Genomic DNA, 22,164 nt, shown 5'->3' with positions numbered 1-22,164 from the left:
GGGGGCCATGTTTAGTCCAAGCGTTAAGTGGTAGCAAACCACAAGAAGTTTGTCCAGAATTTGCACTTTAAGTGAAGGCTGCAATGAGCACTATACATTTGTTTTAAGTGCTTCTTAGGGAAAACATTATTTTAAAACTGGGGGCTCTATTACCTGACCAATTCTATTGAAAAAAAATGTGGATATCAGGTAAAGGGAGGATCAAGCTTTTTACAAAAGAAAATATATGGAATGTTTTAAAGGCAACTGTTTCTTGTAAAAAAAACTGAAACTAAAATGGGAAAAATGTAAAGCTTAAATTAAAAATGACGATGTGGGGAAGTGTTGGGAGAGGAAAACAATAGATTAGACTATGTTTAAAGTTTCTTTTTTAATTAAAACTGCCTTTGTAGCTTAGATTTAACTCTTCTAATACAGTTTGTGTAGTTAACATATGTAAATCCATCAATTGTAAGAATGTGTGTTACTGGCATCAAATGAAGGAAAAAACTATCTGCCAAGCCCACAAAAATATATTTCTTGTAACCTGAGAGCAGGCTTAAACTCCACACATAGTCAGCAGGGATATGATTGTAAGCACAACACATTGTTTTGATATTTACATTGCAACATTTCATCCTTTTCAGGACTTGAGGGCTAAACACACAAGCTGTACATACTTTACAGTTAACTGCAAATCAAATAAAAAATTCTATTAAAGTCCCAAACTATAACACTCCATATACCTTGCTGTTTTGTAGTGCTAGGAATATATTTGGAAACTAGTTTATCAAAGGAAGAAATACACAAAGTTTAGTGTGCTTTATTGCAGCGTCAGGTCAGAGTTAAAAAACATCTTCAGTCTGTATTACCATAAAGAATGGGAGCACATGGAAGTAACTAGTTTCAAAACCCATATTACATGGATTTAAATTTTCAACATACTTGACTATGATTTGTGACCTATGGCAATATTAGTTCTGGAGATCTAAAGAGCTCCTTGTTATCATGAGAAATTTCAAACAGTCGGGAATTTTTAATTCACACAAATTGTATAGCATTAAACTTATTGCTCATCAAGAGACTTCCTTAAAAAAATTATTTCTCCCCCAAGAAAAAAATTTTTAAATGTGTAAATTTAAAATCAGAGTCCAGTGCTACAAAAATGAATCCAGTAAAGACATAAATGCCACAAAAATATTGTAATAATGCATAATGGTCATAGAATGAGCATTTGTTAATTCAAACATAAAATTCAAAAAAGTCAATGCGAGGCAGGGGTCAATGTAAAACAAAGAAATTTGCTCGAGTGATAATGAGCAATTTAAACAGTTAACCTTTTTCTCTATAAATATCTTGAAATAGGGTTTATTCTCATTCACCCACATCTTTTAGTGACAAATTAATTTGTTTTCTAAAATGAAAATAAAATATAACCTCAAGTCTAACTTCTAAACTTTCAATTATATACTAATGCTACTTTAGATTTTAAATGAAGGAAGTGAGACATTACCCTGACTGCAATATTAATTAATGCATTAAAATAATAAACAGACAGATGAAGCAGTAGGCTATTTCAAAGCAGTGCAAGTGGAGTGAAAGCATTTCCATACGAACCTGACTTTAAAAACTGGGCTGTCAAAAGAACAGTTAAATGTAACACAAAGTAAGAAACTGTCCAAACACTAATGGTCTGCTTCTGTTCAATTCACTGCTTGCAAGTAATGTCTACATTAGGTAATAGTGAAGCACAATGTAAATCCACGATTCAAGACCAGCTAGCCGTAAGTCAGTGCAGCGTGCCATGATGACACAATGGAGAAAAACAAATATATATTTCTATGTATATAAATATATATTATGTGTGAAGATATATATGTATATACACACACACACACACACAAGGAAAGCGTGATAGAAAGGTGGGTACTACTTCACTGTTACATGCAAAAACATTTTAAAATGATCCCAAAACAAACATTATGCTTAACTATAGATGACACATGATGATGGATAGGACAGCCAAATGGTAATGCTACACCATACAGCTACAAGATATGAAATATTTATAGTGCAGGGAACATGCGGCTACTGTTAAATGTCAAATCAGCAGCCATATTAACATAACCTTTGTTTAAGAGTCCACAGATCTTGTGCATGTGAAAAATGACAGTATGATTTGATTATTCTAAATATGCATACTGCTGTATCAAATTAAACAAGTAAATAAATTCAAGCCAATTAAACAACCCTTGAAACTGACCATTTATCTTAATATTGGATAATTGACAAATTAAAAGATTAACAATGAAACCTGCATAAATCTCCAAAATCCTTAAGGTTTACACATTCAACATGTCCAGAACATATCAAAATGGAAAAAGAAAATTTGAAATAGTGGGAACATTTTAAATGCTAGTTGTTTCTAGTTAAGAGAACTAATTGCTTTCAATTAAACAAATTTTAAGTAATCCATGTGCATTGTTTCTGCAGAATTGAAGGTTTGAGTTTAATTAAAATTTAGAGCTGAAGTACAATCTTCAGCTTTCCAAGTTGGATTTCCTAAATTACATGTATACAATCCTAATGATAACACTACCAAAAAATACTGCTATACACAAAATGAGATGTCCACTTAGAGCGAGAATATATTAAGATTTGAATAAACCCAAAACAATTTTATAAAATAAATGACAACTTTTAAAATAAAAACTGTATACTTGCAATCTGAAATGTGAATAGAAAATTAATGAAAATCAGTTCTCATAGAAGATCACTGACAAAAAAAATTAACTACTTCCCACTTCAGTTGCCACCTGATCTGCTAAGCATTATTAAATTTTCCAGTTTCCTTCAATGTTTAATAGCTTCTACATTGTAACTGTTTAATATTCAGTTTTAAACGTTCATTATATTTACTGAAGTTAATAAATCATCTTTACCTAGGGAAGTCTGGATTGAGCAAATTTAATAAGTGCTAATACTGGGAAATGCAAACAGACTGATGAGGAAACAAATTTCCACATCATTTCTTACACCGTGTCCATTTGTTGCAGGTGGACAATGACCCAATCTCATTGTACTTGAGTTATCCTTGATGCATCACAGCTGCTGAGTAATAATTAACTGCAGTGAATCATCTCAAAATCGGTGGACTCTACATCATAGCCAAGCTTGCTGTTTGCACTGACTGAACACTGTAGCATAGCATTTAGCACATCTCAAGAGACAATGCTGCAGGACACTTAATTTAGAATCTATGGAAGCCATTTTCTAACTATTAAAAATAATTCTCTGCTTCTTTGTTTTGAAATTTTAGATGGAAAGACACCTCTATCTGTACACAATTACCAATTTGCTGTTCACCACCAAGTTAAAATTCTATGCAGCTTTTAAAAAGCTAACAGAGAATTTGATGTGCTACAGAAAAATGTGCAACCAAAAGTATTGGTTTTAAATTCATAGGAATATTATTAATAGTAGGGGCAATTTAGTTACCTGTTTATTAATGGACCAAACCTTATTGATAAATGCAGGTAGTTCCATGCCAAACCAATGGCATGGAATTGAGTGTTTGGAACAATAGTGAATTTCCACTCTTCCATTAAGGGAAGCAAGAGAAGGCAAAGCAGCTAAAATGGGGCCAAAAGCTAACTGGTAGTCAAAAGAAAAAAAAATTTAGTTGGAGCTTTATAATCAGCGGTTTAAATTAATAAAGCTACCTTCCTTTTCCTTATTTTTAATTTTAATTTATTTTTTTTTAAAAATAGTTTTCGAAAACTTAAATGATCAATTAGTGATTCATTAAACTGACAAAATATATGTTCCAATAACATTAAACAGGTCTACAGGAATTAGAATTTGGAAGTAAATGCTTGCATTTTATACACATTCTCATGTAATTTTGTGCAACTCAAGACACTGAAATGCCAATTCATTTGATACCAAACTAAATTTTTTGAAGGAAATTTGCTTTGGTGTATTGTTTAATTTGAAGGTGGTTTTGGCCAGCTATTACTCTGACCAACAAAATTTAAGTGATTCAAATTTACACAAACAAGAAAAAATTACATGCAAAAACTAAAAATAAAGTTTGAAGGTGGCAAAGTTTTCAGTTATTTCATTTTTAAGGAGAAAAACAAATCTAAAGTTAAGTATGATGCAATTAAATGTTATTAGATCACTTATTGAAAACTTATCCTGCAGTATTATCAACATGCATCATCAGCTACTGCCATTCCATAAACAAACATCATGCCAGCAAAGTCTCACAGTAGCTATTCGCTGTATTGGAAGGACAGGAAAAGGAACCAAGAAACCCCTAAAAAAAAATAACAGAGCGTGCAATACAAACCAGTTCATGGTTGCTTAGCAATTATGGCCCAACTGCTGCAGAAGAGAAATGGTGGACACCCGAAGTTGTGTGCAAAATTTGTTACACGGAAACCTGGGTACATCTTGAATGAGAACAGAAATACATAATGATCTCCTAAATTTCTTACACTTTAATCATATAATGGATGGGAATTTGCACACATTTTAAACATAGCAAACCAGCTCAGACACTTTTTTCCACTTTCCATACTTTGTCTTCGTAAGGAAACAAGTTAACTTGATAATTGTTAACTGGTAACCCATTTGGCACATAACCCTTGACCCTTAACCATTTACTCATGCTGGTAACTTCTGATTAACACCTGTAATTTATTCCTGAAATATGTCATTGCCAGCAAGCTCAGCATTTTTTGTTCATCTCCAATTGAAGAGTGTAGTGTCAAACTAACCTGAACTGCTACAATCAGTATGATGAAGAGACTCATATAGGCAGTGAATTGCACTGAGTAAAACACAAAAAACGCTGGAGAAACTCACGTCAGGCAGCATCTATGGAGAGGAATACACAATCGACATTTCAGGCTGAGACCCTTCATCAGGACTGGCTGATGTACTGATGAGGTGCAACTGAAGGTGAAATTGGAAGTGGCTTCCCATTGCTATTGCCTTTGTTAGAGTAGTTCCAGATTTGGGACGAGTTATTGAAAAAAACCCGATTACTGCTGTATATTTTGTGGATGTCAGATACCATAGCCACAATGCAAAAAACAGATCAATCAAGTTGCTTTATCCTACACAGCATTGAGATTCTCAAGTTTGTTGTAACTGAATACATCGAAGTAAATGGAGATTAGACAGTATCACTCCTACTTGTATCTTCAAATAGTGGGAAATTACCTCTGCATATTTACTCTTTAACCACTTCTTGTCAACAAATCAAACTGATTGAAGAAAACTTCTGCAATGGTAGAAATTTCAAGAGGAAGCCAAGATGGATTACCAACTCAGCACTTTATAACTGAAGATAGTTCAGCACTTCAATTTTGCCACTCATATGCTGGGCTCCTCCATGAGGAAAAGGACATTTATGGAACCACCTTTCATTTATCCAGTCATTCAAGAATGGATAAGGCTCCAGAATGTAAACTTTTGATCTAACCTGTTTGTTATGAGATGAACTTCCACTGAGTACCAGTTTAATGTTGAAGCTGCAGCATTAAAAACATTAAAAAGAAATCAATCTTGTGACTGGACAGTCTCTCAAAAAAATCACACTGGCCTCAATTAACTCAAAAATAGTTGTACCTAGTATAGAGTTCCGATCACCATAGAAAATTGCAGATTAAAGAAAACAGAAATATGGCAGTGCATAATCCAGCTTGCTTCATGATTCCCTTAGCTTGCTTATAGTTTGCTTCCATTGGAAAAGGAAATGCATTTCCATTGTTAGCTTGCCCTTAGTGGTAGGTCAATTTCAAACAATGCTAATACCAGATGGCATTTGCACTGCAGTAAAACAAACTTCCTGCATAACAGGTCAATGTAACCAATAAAATGTGTACAAAATATCCAGTAGGTAAAGGAGATCATCACATATTTCCAGTCCTTTTATAAATTTAATCATGCCACTCATCTTACATTGCATATGAAGTTCCAACCTTTACCATGTGAGTGCAATGACAATTACTACACACAAAAGCAAAATGCTGAAATACCAAAGCACTGGATTAACTCATGTAATGTAAAACTGAATTAGAACTACATAAAAGTTTAACAATTAAAAAGGAGACTTCTATATGGTGGGATTATTTACTAAGCGTTTTAAAGTAGCAATGAAGCATGTGTACTATTTATCCATGAAGTACAAAATGTTGATTTACCTTAAGATGCATTTTTCATGTCCTGTATATATAGTAGCAGCAGAGCATTAATAAATATATTACAAAATCCTGAAAAACTTAAAATTAAAATAAAAAGGTGTACACTAAACACAATTTAGTAGTTCGGGCCAATTATGCAATTTTCACTGTTAGACACTGTATGGACTACTTATTCAAAACTGATATTGTCACACCACCTTTAGGGCACCCAATCATCATTCTCTTTTATACCAAATTAGTTCTTAAATCAAAATTAAAGTCCTTACCGATTCTATGGGCTTGTCCAAGGATGCCTGTTCAATCTCCAGGTGTCCTTCTTCATATTGATCGAAGTGATTCCCCTGGGGGGAAAAAAGTCAATGGAATATAGTAAGGAGATACTGTGAAAAAAATTATCACTATCTGATCTCTCTATGTAAGATTGCTTTGAAACAATTCATGAAGAAAAGTGCAATCAATACTGGAATCAGAGGTGCTGAATACTGTGCACTGTGCCTTATTTTCATTCCTCAGAGATCAAATATTAAAAAGCACACTCACTGAACAAATGAACATTTAAATTCTACATATTTACAGTTCCATCTGAAATCTGATTCGAACAATGAATATTCAATAAAGCAAACAGAGCTGAATTCACAAGGATGAACATCACCTACACTGCCCAAAAGTGCTCAACTCTGACAAAACTTCATTTGCATCTCAAATTTTAATTACTCAATATTTTATTGTTTTAATAAAGGTGATATATAAATGTTTATTTCAGAAAAACTTAAATATTTCATTTTAGTTTCACCTATGCCAAAGGATTTGATAATCCTAATTCATTGGCATATTTTAAGTTCCTTCTAAATTTTCTCTCAAGAGAAAGTACAATACGACACTTAAATATGAGAATAAAAGCAGCTATGAAATGACAACAAAACTCAACATTTTGTGGGGAGAAAAGGGAGTATTGATTAATTACAGAGATAATGAAAGTAGGCAAATATGAATTATTAGCTTTATGACAAGCCAGATGGACTGCACAATCTATCACAATACATTCACAATTCATCAATAATCCTTTATCCATTTAATCCATGGCTAGTTCATAGCTATGTAAATACAGATTACTAATTAATAAAAACATCTGCTGTTACTTTGGTTCCAACCAGTATAGTTCTGCCGTGGAACAATTTTTGAAGCAACTATAACAGAAGTGATTACCTGGAAAGTATGAAAATAACTCCATAACTATTGACTGCCAATCATTTTTAGGGACAGACAAGTTCCACGATCCTCTAATATATTACGTTGTTGTGGGTAAAATAGGATTTTATGTTGTACGTGATCAAGATTGAACAGAAACAGTCATAAAAATCAAGCAGACTATTTCAGAGACTTGTCATGTGATATGTTGCAATTGTTACAAAACTGAACAGAATCACTGATCAACATGTTGAAGCAAGAACTGCTTTTTATTACTGTACTAAGTAGATCAAATGTTTTTTCTGTATCTAAATCTGTTAGAATAGAAAGGTACAGCATACAAAGAAACTTGCAAGTGGTCTATAGGGACTAACAATATCCTTTCATGATGTAAAAACAGTGCTAGTTCTATGCTTCTGTTTCATCTCTATGGGCACTCAGATCAATGTACAGCTGCTGCAATCTATCCCTGTTCTTCATTTATGAATGTTCGCTTTACATCATTTCGCTTTTACAAAAGACCTACATTAGTAACCTGTTTTCGCATTATAAAGAGGATTTTTGCTTTTACGAAAATTTTTCTGATACAAATTAATGGTTCTTCGCTTTATGCCATTTCAGCTTAAGAAAGGTTTCACAGGAATGCTCTACCTTTGTAAAGTGTATCACACACTTTAAGCAGATTACAAATGTTGCTGGACTTTATGTAATCAGCAACACAAATTGTACCTGCAAGAAAACCAGATGTTTCATTTGAAGAGTTAAAAGTAGGTCACTTAAGCAAGTCCCAAAGCCTCTGCCATGTTTTAGACTTCTGATCATTTAGAATAAACTGAACCGACTGAATGCTGGCTCTAACAAAAGCAGTCTGAAGGAGCTTTTTTTGGGGGGGTGGGGGAGGAGCTAAGATGGCACTTAACAGCAACTCATTCAAACTATTTTGCGGTAACAGCTTAGTTTCCACCTCCGATGTCTCTCTTTTTCCTTTCCAGGCTGAAGAGGTTCTTTTGAAGACTCTGACCTGGAGTTACACTCAAACTGTTTTTTTTGCGGTGGTGGGACTGGTTATCAGGATCTCACGACCAGCTGCTTTTTGAAATCCCAAGGACACGGCATAACCAGTGCATCTTTGGGATTCCGAGGTTGCACAGCCCTGTGGGCAAGGTTTCTATGCCAGTGTCTCTGACTGAAGTGTCGTGGAAGGAAACAGAACATTGGGAGCAGCGGATCAGCTGTTGGAGGCTCTATACTTGGCGAATCTCTCTCTCTGTGGTGGGGGAAGAGTTTGTTGCCAATTCTCAAGTCAGAGAACTTTGGGGGGGGGGGGCAAAGACACTATCAGTGCAAACTAGCAAGTTGTTTTGTTATATCTCCCTTCTCACTGTGAAAGGGAGACACCTCCACTTCCCTTTTTCTTAAAGTGAGAGAGAGCCTGTGGTATGTTGAATCGCCGGGTGAGCGATTAGTTGTTGTACTGCAGATCATGGTCTTTCTTGGGGTCTATGCTATTGTTTGGTGAGTGGAGGGTGCTGATGCTTTTTGTGGAAATGGGTGGGGTGGGGGAGAGGGTCATTGCTTTGCTGCTGCTTCTGTGTGGAGGGAGGGGGGCTTTGCGGTTCTAACGTTTTAACCGTCACTCATCCTTTGGGACACTTCGTGGATTGAACAAGAATTTCAGGTTGTATATTGTATACATTCTCTGACATTAAATGGAACTATTAAAACTGTTGAAATGAATATACTTAGCTCCTTTGCCTGATGTTGGTTGTCATTAAATGTTCTTGGAGTCCCTTTGTTTAACCATCCATCACCCTGATGTGAACATGCTTAGACCTGATTCAATGGTTGTGGATTTGTTAACTGCCTACAACATGCTGACTTCACTCTTTAGCATCTACAAAGACCCATGCTTTGTCTTCACCAGTTTACCCATTTTGAGAAACTCCTTATTGGACCACAGATTGATGGTAACTGAAGAGTAGGGATATGTTAATCACCAAGTTACATACCAGATTAGTCATTAAATACAAGGGTTCACATATTTTTTCTAGCCTGGACAATGAATGCAACAATGTGTTCAATAAAGACATGAAACATACAATTGTTTGAGTGGTGTTAGTTTAGGTAGACTATGTTTGTCTATTATTCTGACTTAGATTAAGATCAGAACGCATTTTATGACCCAAAAATGCAAAAAACCACGTAAAAGGATTTAAAAAATTTTTCTTGCAACCATTTCTGAATTATGATCACTGCAATCTGCAGCTTGTAATTTCCCTTTAAAAAATGTACTTTTGAATGGTCTAAACAAACTAACGATTGTACAATCTGAAGAATTTGACGAACTTGACTCTTGAGAATGCAGAAACAGTCAATGTTTGTGCCAGATACTGTGTCAAATCCCAAAAGAGGAAATCAAACCCATGTTCAGCTTCATTATGCTATACAGAATAAAGCAACAAGCCAGATTGAAGTGTTGAGGCCTCGGGAGCAGAAAATGTACTAGTGTTCGGCAACATCTGCCTGTGTTTGACCTGTCTCCCTTTTGTTACTACCATCAGGCAGGAGGTGCAGGAGTCTTGGGTCCCACAACACTAGATTCAAGAGCAGTTGTTGCCCCTGCAGCCATCAGGCTCCTGGACTGTCTGAGTACTGAATGGACTCTGCAGTCCATGGATTCACTTTCGGAGAAAATGCAGCTCAAGTAATAGTTCGCTTTTTTTTACCATTTGCACATTGGATGTTTGTTAGTTTTTGTTGTGTGTTGTTTTTTTCATGGATTCTATTGTTTTTGTTATGTCATTGCAAGATGAATCTCAAGGTTGTATATGGTATGTATGTATACTTTGATAATCAATTTGAACTACAGTACTGTGCAAAAGTCTTAGGAACATAAAAATTACTAAGAGCAGTAAAAAGCCAAATCATATCAATGTTTGCTGTGATCATCCTTTGCCCTTAAAACTGCATCAATTCTCTTAGATACATCATTGTGCAGTTTTATTTAAAAAATCAGCTGATCGGTTATTCCAAGCATTTTGGAGAACTTGCTACAGTTCTTGTGCAGACTTCGGCTGTCTTGCTTCCTTCTGTCTTTACAGGCAATCCCAGACAGCCTCAATGATGTTGAGATCAAATTTCTGTGGTGACCATACCATCTGTTGAAGAACTCCTTGTTCTTTTTGCTGAAGATAGTTCTTTATGACCTTGGGGTGTGGCTGGGATCATTATTCTGCTGCAGAATGAAGTTGGGACCAATCATATGCCTCTGTGATGGCATTACGAGATGGATGAGAATCTGCTTGTACTTCTTAGCATTGAGGATTCCATTAATTCTGACTATATCACCAACTCTGTTTTCAGAAAAGCAGCCCCAAACCAGCAGGGAACCACTGCCGTGCTTCACTGTTGACTACAGACACTCATCCATGTAGTGCTCTTCAGCTCTTCTACAAACTGCCTCCTGGTCGAGGCAAAAATTTCAAACTTTGACTTTTCAGTCCAGAGTACTTGCTGCCGTTGTTCAGCGCCCAGTCCTTGTATTTTTGTGCATTGATACATCTCTTGGCTTTGTTTCCACTTTGGAGGAATGGCTTTTTGGCAGCAATTCTTCCAATGAATACCACTGTTGACAAGACTTCTCCATACTGTAGAGGGCTGTACTTGGGTTCCAGTAGTTTCTGTGAATTCAGAGCTGATAGCAGTGCTGAACTTCTTCCAATTTAAAAGGGATGTCAATTTGATGTATCTCAAAGTTCAAAGTAAAATTTATTATCAGAGTACATAGATGTCACCACATACAAAGCTGAGATTCTTTTTCCTGCAGGCAAACTTAGCAAATATTTAGAACTATAACTGTACTTAGCATATAGAACTATAACCGTAAACAAAATCAGTGAACAACACTGTGCAAATGCAAATATAAATAAATAGCAATAAATAATGAGAACATGAAATAACAAGATAAAGAGTCCTTAAAGTGAGATCATCAGTTGTGGGAACGCCAGAAATAGAACAAGTGCAGCTATTCCCTTTTGTTCAAGATCCTAACAGTTGACGGGTAGTAACTGTTCTTAAACCTGGTGGTGCAAGTCCTGAGACACCTGTGTCTTCTACCTGATGGCAGCAGTGAGAAAAGAGCATGGCCTGGTTGGTGGGAATCTTTGATGATGGATGCTGCTTTTCTATGGCAACATTTCATTTACGTAGATGTGCTCAATGGTTTTAGGGTTTTACCCATGCTGTACTGGGCCAAATCTATTACCTTTTATAGGATTTTCTTCACAAATGCATTGAAGTTCCCATACCACGCCATAATGCAGCCAGTCAGTACACTTTCCACCATGCATCTATAGAATTTTGCCAGGATTTTTGATGACATGCTGCATCTCTGCAGACTCTTGTGGAACAGGTGCTGTCGTGCTTTCTTCACAATTATGTGTGTCCAGGACAGCTCCTCTGAAGTAATGACACCCAGGAATTTAAAGTTACTGACCCTCTCCACCTCTGATCCTCCAATGATTACTGGCTCATGACCTCTGGTTTCCCTCTCCTGAAGTCTACAATCAGTTCCTTGATCTTGTATTGAATGAGAAATTGTTATTACACCACTCAGCCAAATCTCATCTGCTGCACTCACGATTCCGTAGCTGACCACTGTGTTTCTGGTCCTCAACCTTACCCATTTCTTTATGCTTCTTCAGAAGAGCTTGGACAGCACATCTTGAAGCTCCTGTCTGCTGCAAAATTTCTGCTTGCAGGGTGACCACCTTGTGTCCTGCTCACTCTTGCTATTAAACTGTCAGATCTGCCACACCCTCACCTTTTAGTTTGGTTATACTTCACCAGTTTGATTCCTTCTACACCCACTTGTTTCAGTTAATCAGTTTAGTTCATTCAACTCATGTCCTTGATCATTCGCACCCTGTTTGTTATTTTTGTCTAATCATGTACTGGGCTATATACCTAAAAAGTAATCAAGTTTTTATTTGAAAAGTGGCCTATTACTTAATATGTTATTTTAACAAAATACAGGAATTCCTGTAAGATTTAATTTTTTGGAAAATAAACATTTGGAAATCTATAATTTGCTTTGGCTACTGCCAAACTAATGCAGAAGACAAAAAGTATAAGAATATATACTAAGGTGCCTAATACTTTTCCACAGTGATGTACACACATACCATCTGAAAAATATGAAACTGTACGACCTTAAAAAGAGTAATGGAACATGTGGAAAAACCGTCAACCCATTTCCTGACTGAAGAACATTCTTCGAAGACAGCACTCTTTTTGTCACCAAACATTTGATATGCATGGACTTGTTTCATCCAAATTTGCACCACCTTAAACCTTTAATGAGACTTCATTTAACATCCAGAAACACTCAGCGACCACTTTATTTGGGACAGGAGTGGAACCTGGTGTGGTCTTCTGCTGCTGCATATTTCTTCCGTTCTGTTGTTTGGTCTGGACAACAACTGAACTTCATGACCATGTCTGCATGCTTTTATGCACTGAGCTGCTGCCCCCCGAACTGGCTGATTAGATATTTGTATTCACGTGGCCACTAGGTAGGTGTACTCCATGACCTCAATTGACTTTAGACACTCCATCTTTAATAAATGCCCACTGTCTAACCATCCCTGTTTTAATCACTCTAAACAGAATACAATAGTCTGCCCTCCTTATCCGTGAGGGATTGGTTCCGAGACCGCTCGTGGATACCAAAAAACACGGATGCTCAAGTCCCTTATTTAGCCTGTCTCAATACAATGGATCTTAGGACCCAGCAGAACCCCAGACCTTATTTAACACGTCTCACTGCAGTGGACATTAAGACTCGGCGGTGGAGCTCTGAATCCGCAGTGTTTCTGTTCACGAAAATAATCACGATCACGATTGAAAATAAAATGAAAATAATAAAGCGATCGGAAAGAGGTGAAACGACATCGGTCATTGTAAAAGCGTTAGGCTACGTCAGTCAACGATCAGAACAATTTTAAAGGATAAAGTGAGAAAGGCCCTGCTCTGATGAAAGCTACAATTATTACTAAGCAATGCAGTGATTTAATTATTGGGTTTTGGGATTTTGAGTTTTTGATCCTTCACATCAACCTGGCATGAATGGAGAGTGCACTCAGGAGCGGTCTGTCACTGGATTGAACTCGGGAACTTCCCGAGCCCAGCGCTGAAACACACATTCTTAAGTGTTTTATATGCACAGAAAGGTAAAATATATACTATATACTAAGACCAACATTTGACTAACTGACGCTAAGTAATACCGGATGTTACTGTTCCGACTTACTTAGTAAGACAACTTATTTTTTACATCAATTATATATAACACCACAGAAAATAAATAGATTAAATTTAAATATGTCTGACCAATGTTTTCGATGTAATCGAGAAATTGGTACTTTTTTTACATTCTACTTGGTCTTGTTTTAAAATTCAACCATTTTGGATAAATCTAAGACTTTTATTGGAACAAATTACTGGAGTACAACTCCCACCTAGTCCAGTATTATTTTTATTAGGAGACATTGAAGGGACAATACCGAAACTTAAATTGAATAAGTATCAGAAAAAATTTATAAAAATTGCATTGGCAGTAGCCAGAAAAGTTATCACAGTTACTTGGAAATCTGATTTATATTTAACTATGGATCGTTGGAATAATGAAATACATAGTTGTATTCCACTTGAAGAAATTACATACAATCTAAGAAATGAATATCTTATATTTTTGAAAATTTGGCTCCCATACCTACAAGTAATTTGTATGCCTCCTGTTACATCATAGGATTTTATCTTAGTAAGCAGCCTCGTGTGGCACCTTATCAAATGCCTTCTGAAAATCCAAGTAAATGACATCCAATTGTCCACCCTGCTCATTTCTTCCTCGAAGAACTCTAACAGATTTGTCAGACAAGATTTCCTTTTACAGAACCCATGCAGACTTTGACTTAATTTATCATTAGTCTCCAACTAACCCGAAACCTCATCCTTAATAATAGACTCCAACACTTTCCCAACCACTGAGGTTAGGCTAACTGGTCTATAATTTCCTTTATTTTACCTTTCTCCCTTCTTAGAGAGTGGAATGACATTTCAAATCTTCCAGTCCTCTGGGACCATGCCAGAATCAAGCGATTCTTGAAAGATCATAACCAATGCATCTGCTATCTCTTCAGCAACCTCTCTCAGGACTCTGCGACGTAATCCATCTGGTCCAGGTGACTTATCCACCTCAAGACCTTTGAGTTTGCCCAGCACTTTTCATTTGTAATAACAATGGCACTAACTCTTGCTCCCTGACACTTACAGATCCTGGGCACTCCGCTAATGTCTTCCTTCCACAGTGAAGACTGAAGAAAAGTACTCATTAAGTTCATTTGCCATTTCTTTGTCCCTTATGTCCTCCACCAGAATCATTTTCCAGTGGTCCAATATCAACTCTCACCTCTCTTTTACAGTTTATATAATTGAAAAAACTTCTGGTATCCTGCTTTATATTTTTGGCTAGTTTGGCCTCATTCTGCATCCTTTCCCTTCTTATAGCTGTTCTTAGTTGCCTATTGTTGGATTTTAAAAGCTTCCCAATCATAACTTCCCACTCACTTTTACTGCTTTATATGCCCTTTCCTTGGCTTTTACGCAGTCCTTATTGTCCTTTGTCAGCCACAATTGCTTACCCCTGTCCTTTGAAAACAACTTCTTCTGTGGAACATAACTATCCTGCACTTTGTGAGCTATTCTCAGAGACTTCAGCCACCTCCGGTCTGCCATCATCTCCACCAGTATCCTCTCCCAATCGACTTAGGCAAGCTCCTCTCTCATGTCTCTGTAATTCCCTTTATTCCATTGCAATACTCATAAATGTGATTTATGTTTTTCCCTCTCAAACTGCAGTATGAATTCAATCATATTATGATCACTGCCTAAGGGTTCCTCTACATTATAATAAGATCTGGGTTATTACACAACACCCTTTCCCCAAGTAGGTTGAAGCACAAGCTGCACTAAAAAACCACCTCGCAGGCATTCAGCAAATTCCCTCTCATGCGATCCAACACCAACCTGATTTTCCCAATCTCATAATGAAGTTCCCCATTACAATTGTGTCATTATTTTGTTACAAAGATTTCTAAATCTTTCTAAAAGATGTAATTCCATCTCTTACCAAGAGTCACACCACCGCCTATGCCTTCCCGCCTGTCCTTGTGATATAAAGTATATCCTTTGACGTTAAACTCCGAACTATGATCTTCTTTCAGCCACGACTCAGTGATGCCCACAATGTCATACCAACCAATCTCTAACTGAGCCATGTGTTCATCCACCTTATTCTGAATGCTACTTACATTTAAATAGAGCACCTTCAATCCTGCATTCTTCGCCCTTTTGAATTTTGCCTCTATGGTACAATTTAACTTGTTGCTTTGTCTGCATTTCTACCCAATCATCAGCTTGTCCTTCCTGACATTCATGTTACATCCATGATCTACTTGTAAACCTGCTGGCTCAACCTCAGCTTGATCATACCGGTTCCCACCCCCCCCCCCCACCATATCAATTTAAACCACTCCCAACAGCTCTAGTAAATCTTCCCACAAGAATATTGGTCTCACTCGGATGCAAGCGCAACCCGACCTATTGTACAGTTCCCACCTGCCCCAGAAAAGGTCCCAATTATCCAGAAATTTGAATCCCTTCCCCCACTCCAATTCTTCAGCCATGCATTTATTTCTATCCTCACCATCTCGTGGCACAAGAAGAAATCCCAACATTACTACCCTTGAGGTTCTGCTCCTCAGCTTCCTTCCTAATTCCTGTTATTCTTTCAAGACCTTCTCCCTTTTCCTACCTATAACTAATGGCATCAATATGTATCATGACTTCTGGCTGCTCATCTCTTTTCAGAATATTGTGGATGCATCCAGAAACATCGTGGATCTTGGCACCTCGGAGGCAAACTATCATCCATGTTTCCTTTTTGCATCCACAGAATCACTTATCTATCCCCTTACTATACAATCCCCTATTACTGCTGCCACCCTCTTCAGTTCCGTTCCTTTCCCATACTTGGTATCATTTCTCATATATGAAGGATACTTCTTATATTTTTTGTTGCTATCCTTCAAAATTTGCAGATGTTTACCTACCTTGTTCTAGATTTTAAGAACTCATTTAAAAAAGAATCACTATTGTAACAACTAATCCTTTGTTCGATAACCCAAGCCACTTAAGACTATATCCTTGAACTATCATCAATGCTTTTTATTCAGAATATTATCTATTTACAATTGTAGCGTAGTTGGTAATTAGGAATATTAAGAATTTCAGGCATATGAGCCCTACTCTAATAATACAACCATCACATGCTGTAATTTGTGCTTTGTAGATAGATGCAGCATCTTTAGTGCAGATCAATTTTCTAATTTTGATAAATTTCTTTAAATATTTCAAATTTGCAACTGCTGCCAATTACCTTACCTCTTATACTGAACTTCAATGAAGTCCATCACATTTAACACTGCTTTGATTTATTGAATACGTTTTCTCTTCTACCCCACCCCCACCCCAGTGGAAACAATGTGACTGTATCTAGAGCGAAACAAGCAGATTTCCAAAGATTTATGACAACCTTACAAGAGAAGAAATCCTCTTCAGCTGTCTTAAATGGATGACCCCTTGTCCCCTAGTTCTACATAATCCGGGGTAAACATCCTCTCAGCTTCCACACTCACAATCTCAACAGAATCTTGTCAAAATAAAATCACTTATTTTTCTGAACTTCCATGAATATAGGCCCAACCTGCTTCAACCATCTTCATATATCAAACCTCATTCAGAAGTTCACTCTGAGTCAAAGTATATACTATAAAGAACCCCAAATGAATTGAGCAAAATGTTAAGACATTTCTTCTTCACATCCAAATTGAATTGAGAAAAGCAGTGCAAGGTTCCTTCAAGTCTACTGTCTTACAATACCTTGAGACAATTGTTCAATTTAATCCAGACACAAACAGCAAAAATGAGGTCAGCAAATCGAACTAGTGGCAGAAAACCTGGTGAGAAAGTGATCCAATTGGGCTGTTAAAGTCAAGCTGAAACGACCTCAGTTCCAGGCTGAGAGACATCATTCATGTGTTTAATAATAACCCAAAGAAATAGAACATAAGATACACTAAGTCAAACACAGAGCACAATACACCAAGTACAAAGTTATCCACTAAACAAAGTGCAACGTAATTGACTCCATGTAATAATAGGGAAAGGCAAATTATATCTTGGAACAAGGTACAGAAAGATGGTATAATCAAAGAGCCCAATAACACTATGAGCAGTGAAGCACATTTGACAACTGAATCAAAAGCTAACTCATTCTCTATCATTTTGTATTAACAATTTAGTGTTTATTTTACCATATAATACTCAAAAAGATCATGAGAGCTCAAAAGCATGTTAACTTCACTATTCTAACAAAAACAATTCAAACGAGTTGAATTCAATGCACCATTCTCAAAGGACTATAAGAGGTTATAAATGTAGAAGGGGGGGCAAGTCAACAACAGAATTGTAAACAAAAGGAAATGACATAAATAATTAACATTTAGATGGTATCTGATTAAATCCAAAACTTATAGTGTACATGACTTTGTAAAGGTTAGAAAGGCAGAAATGCTTTGAAAGCCTTGGCACATGGAAGAGATGGACCAGACAGCACTAGAACATATAAATACAACCGTAGTAGTAAGCTCAAGAGATGGCAAGGAGAAAAATTTGGGAGCTTTTTTTAAATATTCACTTTGAGACCTGGATATCACAGGCAAGTTATTTATTTCCCATCTAATTGGACTTAAGATGGTGGTGAGCCTGCCTTCTTGACCAGCTGCAATCCTTCTAGTGAAGGTACTTCTGCAACATATTAGCATGGCCATTACTCAGGGAAATTGAGGGATTGGCAATATATTTCCAACTCAAGATGCTGTGGCCCCTTCATTAGCAACTTGCCAGTTGGCAGTGCACCTATTGACCTTGCCCTGCAAGCACTAGAAGACAAGTCTGGGAGGTGCTCTCAGGAGTAACTTGAGCAAGTAACTGAATTGCATTTTGCTCACGGTACACACTACAGCCACTGTGGGCTTGTAATGGTAGGAATAAACATTCAGAGTGGCTGATGGGATGCCAGCCAACATGACTGCTTTTTCCTGGATGGGTTGAGCTCCAGCTATTTGTACAGAGAATTTGAGTTTCCTCCATCATGTTCTGTTCCTGACTTGCCTTGTTAATGGTAGAAAGGCTTTGCTGTTAGGTGGTGACTCGAAGGCTGTTGGATGCCTTAACTTGTTGGGTGGTTACATAAACTGTGCAACTGGGTATCATATCTATAGTGACCTCAATGTTGATCACGGGATTTAGCAGATTAGAAAACTGTCTATTTGGCATCCATGTTCAAAAAAAAGTGAAGTAAAAAGGCAATAATAAGATTTTAAGCACAACATTTAATGTAGGAGAAAGTGTTAGAAAGAATAATAATATTGAAAAATCATAAGTTAATCAAGCACAACTGACATTGCTTTATTATTACAACATACATTAATAACTTTGAAACAAAGCAGTTTGAAAAATTACACTCTTCATTTTGGAACAAGGATCCAAATTTTGGGGGGGGGGGGGGAAGAGAGAGGGAACTACAGAAGGCTACAGTACCAGAGGATTTGGGGGTCCCTGCAGACTAAACAAAGGAAGTTGGCATGAGTTCCGAAGGTAATAACGAAGACTAACACAAAATTAGCCTTTATTTCAAAGGGATTAGAGTATGAAACTTCAAATACAAAAGGCACTAGTGAGACTATATAAAGCTATAGACTTAAGATTATTTTATTGTTAATAATTCAGGGAACATTCACTCGGATGATCCCAGGTACAGAGTAATTGCCTTAGCAGGGAAAATTAAATGGATTGGGACTCCAATTCACTAGAGTTCAGAAGAATTCAAGGGGCTTATCAAAATGTGATACATAAGAAACGAAAGAGGCTAAATGCTGGGATGATGTTTACTTTAATGGGAGTGCATAATCTGCAGAGTATACCTTTCGGTGTCCCAAGGAGCTCAATGCCTTCTCACATGCTTTTTCTCCAATTTAGAGCAGTCAAGGATTAAATACATATTCTGATTGAGATGGTGAGAGTAATGCACCGTTGCCCATCCATTCCCCCCAAAAGAAGTGTGATTTTGAGAATGCCCTTGAAGCATCTTCTCTTGTCCTCCAGGAAAAATCGTGCTGTGGCTGTGCGCAGTGATTGCATGGAATACAATCTGAATGCAGATATTGGCCTAAGGGAGGTCATGACAATGTTTCGTCTACATGGCCACAGGATTTGGAGAACCATCCCACTCAGCTGTGTACGAATACTAACCAATGGGAAAGCAACTGTTGGAAGCCTTCTCCAGAGATTGGAATATTTGATAACATCATTGTATTGTACAACTGAGCACAAATACAATACTGCCTTGAATCCCTAAACAATACATCGCATTTTCCCCCAGCAATTACTTTTAAATACTTCTATTGTTATATCAACTGAAACAATTGATGCTCTTTACACAAAAAGACCCTTATTTTCTCTGTTACAAAAAGTGATGTTAAATTGCATAAAATAAATTGGCCTGAATTAAGTACAGCAAGCGCCTTGGATCAAGGGCAAACAATAGATGTTTTTCCAAACATTATTCATCCTTAGTGAACATGCAAAGATAGGCAAATTACATGTTATTTTAATGTTCTTGAAATTTCAGTATCATTTGAAATAAATCCACAAGTTCATTTTTTTCAAGTTATTTGTGCAAAGTACAAATAAATGCTTTTACAATTTTAAACAATTTACACCCTTCCCAAAGCACTAAGTTTATTTGAAAACTACATTGAGGAGAGTACCATAGTGTACAGTGAGTCAAGTAGATTCATTCAAATGTAAAACATTTCCAATACACTATGGTATTGAACCATAGTATTAAAACAAATCCAAAAGGGTTTGAACAAAATTACAATAATACTTAACATGTAAAATATCTTTGAGATTGTTTATACAAAGGACCAAAAAAAGTTAGTATTTGGATTTATATTTTAAAATCTCAAAATAACAGTAGTTAGTCAGAAATATTGGAAATCAACTTGGAATATTCAGATTATTTTGGTTTCTCTGCCCTCCCCAACCACTCCAAGCCTGCTGCAGCCACATATCAACACATAACAATCATAAAAGCGCTCACAAGCAGCTTATATGTCCACACCTCTTCGATTAGAGTTTTTAAAAAAGCAACTCAGTTTTTGTTTACGCAGAACCCAAATCTGATCGATTTTAAGGAGTTCTAACCTTCACCCATCTTCCTATAAACAGAGCAGGCAGACTAAAGGGGATCCATAGGGAATATCCCTACCGGTCACAGAATTACATCAGCAGAACCAAAAAGGCTGGGAGTGGCTGACTTTATAATTACGTAAATAAGATGTGCCATCCTACAAAATTAATATTGCAATATACACCTAGCTCATTTTTACAAAACCACAAGAGATTCTACCAATGCTGGATATCTTGAGCAACACACATAAAATGCGGGAGAAACTCAGCAAGTTAGGCAGCATCTACGGAGAGGAATAAACAGTCGACATTTGGCCTCGGCCCAAAACATGGATGTTTATCCATTTCCATATATGCTGTCTGATTTACTGAACTCCTCCAGCATTTTGTGTTGCTCCCTTTCACACAATCCTATTTATAAAATAAAATCGCCAAATTAAATCTACCAGTAAAAGTCACCCCTTTTGATGGAAACGGTTCCCTATTGCACTATGCACTATTGCACTATGAATAGTAATAAGAAACAAGCAACAAAAATCACTGGAGTCATACTAATGAAGCAAAATTTATACAATAAGAATGAAAGTTGACGAACAGAGGTGTGGGGAAAAGGGGAAGTAGCGGGGTACATGGTGTCAATAGAAGGGAAAATGAGGGGAGAGGTAGAAGAGAACGGCGGGAAAAGGGAGAGGGGCGGAGGTGGAAGGAGGGCTCGGAGCCGCAGGGGAGAGGAAGAGCCGCAGGCGGCCGAGGCCTCTGCACTGCAGACAGGGTGCCTGTGGGGGGCGGGGGAAGCACTGAGCAGCGCGCCGCCCGGCCCAAAGCCATCAGCGCCGAATACCAGCCGACAGCTCCTGAGCTCATCGCCGAGCCATTCAGCCTTCAGCCGTGAGTGCGCAGCGCCTGCCCGGACTGCGGCCGCTCCGTGTTCCCTTTACCTGGAAATCCCGGTCCTCGTTGAACCGAGCGAATTTGTCAGCCATTTTGCCGACACTTGTTTTTCCTGGCGATCAATTTTTTTCGCTCGTTCACTGCTCACCCTCGTTCCAGACCCCACCCCTTCCGTCACACACACATGATCCACCAACTTCACCTGATTGACGCACGCTTCCGCTACCGAGGAATCGATCGGCGATAGGGAGGTGATCATGTGGCAGTATGACTGATAGGTCAACTAGCCATTCAAGGTACAAATTGATGTAGGATGTGACAGTGTAGGGGTACGCCCTACGTGCTGCATTCTGGAGCATGTAGTCCACTAATCAGCAGTATGCTGAGCTATAAAATGTAGTACGTAGCTTGCAATGTTGCAAGTCATTAGTATGCATTGTAGTGTTTACTCAGACTCAGGTTCACGGCGGGCATCTTTGAGCATTGTGGATAGTGATAGTTATTTGAAATGAAGGGT

The 22,164-nt window shown here is 37.4% G+C and overlaps 1 protein-coding gene across 4 annotated transcripts in view; it reads right to left on the bottom strand.

Annotated features, from left to right (window-relative positions):
• Positions 1 to 21,823, bottom strand: part of gpatch8 (G patch domain containing 8) — a 120,376-nt gene extending 98,553 nt beyond the window's left edge. Inside the window, exons 1-2 of one of the 4 annotated variants that reach the window (XM_059955675.1) lie at positions 21,695 to 21,823; positions 6,461 to 6,535 (exon numbers count right to left, since the gene is read on the bottom strand). In XM_059955675.1, the coding sequence (XP_059811658.1) occupies positions 6,461 to 6,535; positions 21,695 to 21,739 (120 nt within the window). In that variant the 5' untranslated portion in view covers positions 21,740 to 21,823. Of the gene's footprint in view, positions 1 to 1,596; positions 1,615 to 6,460; positions 6,536 to 21,694 lie in introns of those variants that run through there. The other 3 variants (XM_059955676.1, XM_059955677.1, XM_059955679.1) reach the window with 3 other exon arrangements.
• Between the last annotated feature and the right edge of the window lie 341 nt (positions 21,824 to 22,164).

This window comes from Hypanus sabinus, chromosome X1 (genome assembly GCF_030144855.1).
Source record: "Hypanus sabinus isolate sHypSab1 chromosome X1, sHypSab1.hap1, whole genome shotgun sequence".
Classification (NCBI taxonomy): Eukaryota; Metazoa; Chordata; class Chondrichthyes; order Myliobatiformes; family Dasyatidae; genus Hypanus; species Hypanus sabinus.
The sequence above is the reverse complement of the archived record's forward strand: the minus strand, read 5'-3'. Positions and strand labels throughout refer to the sequence as shown.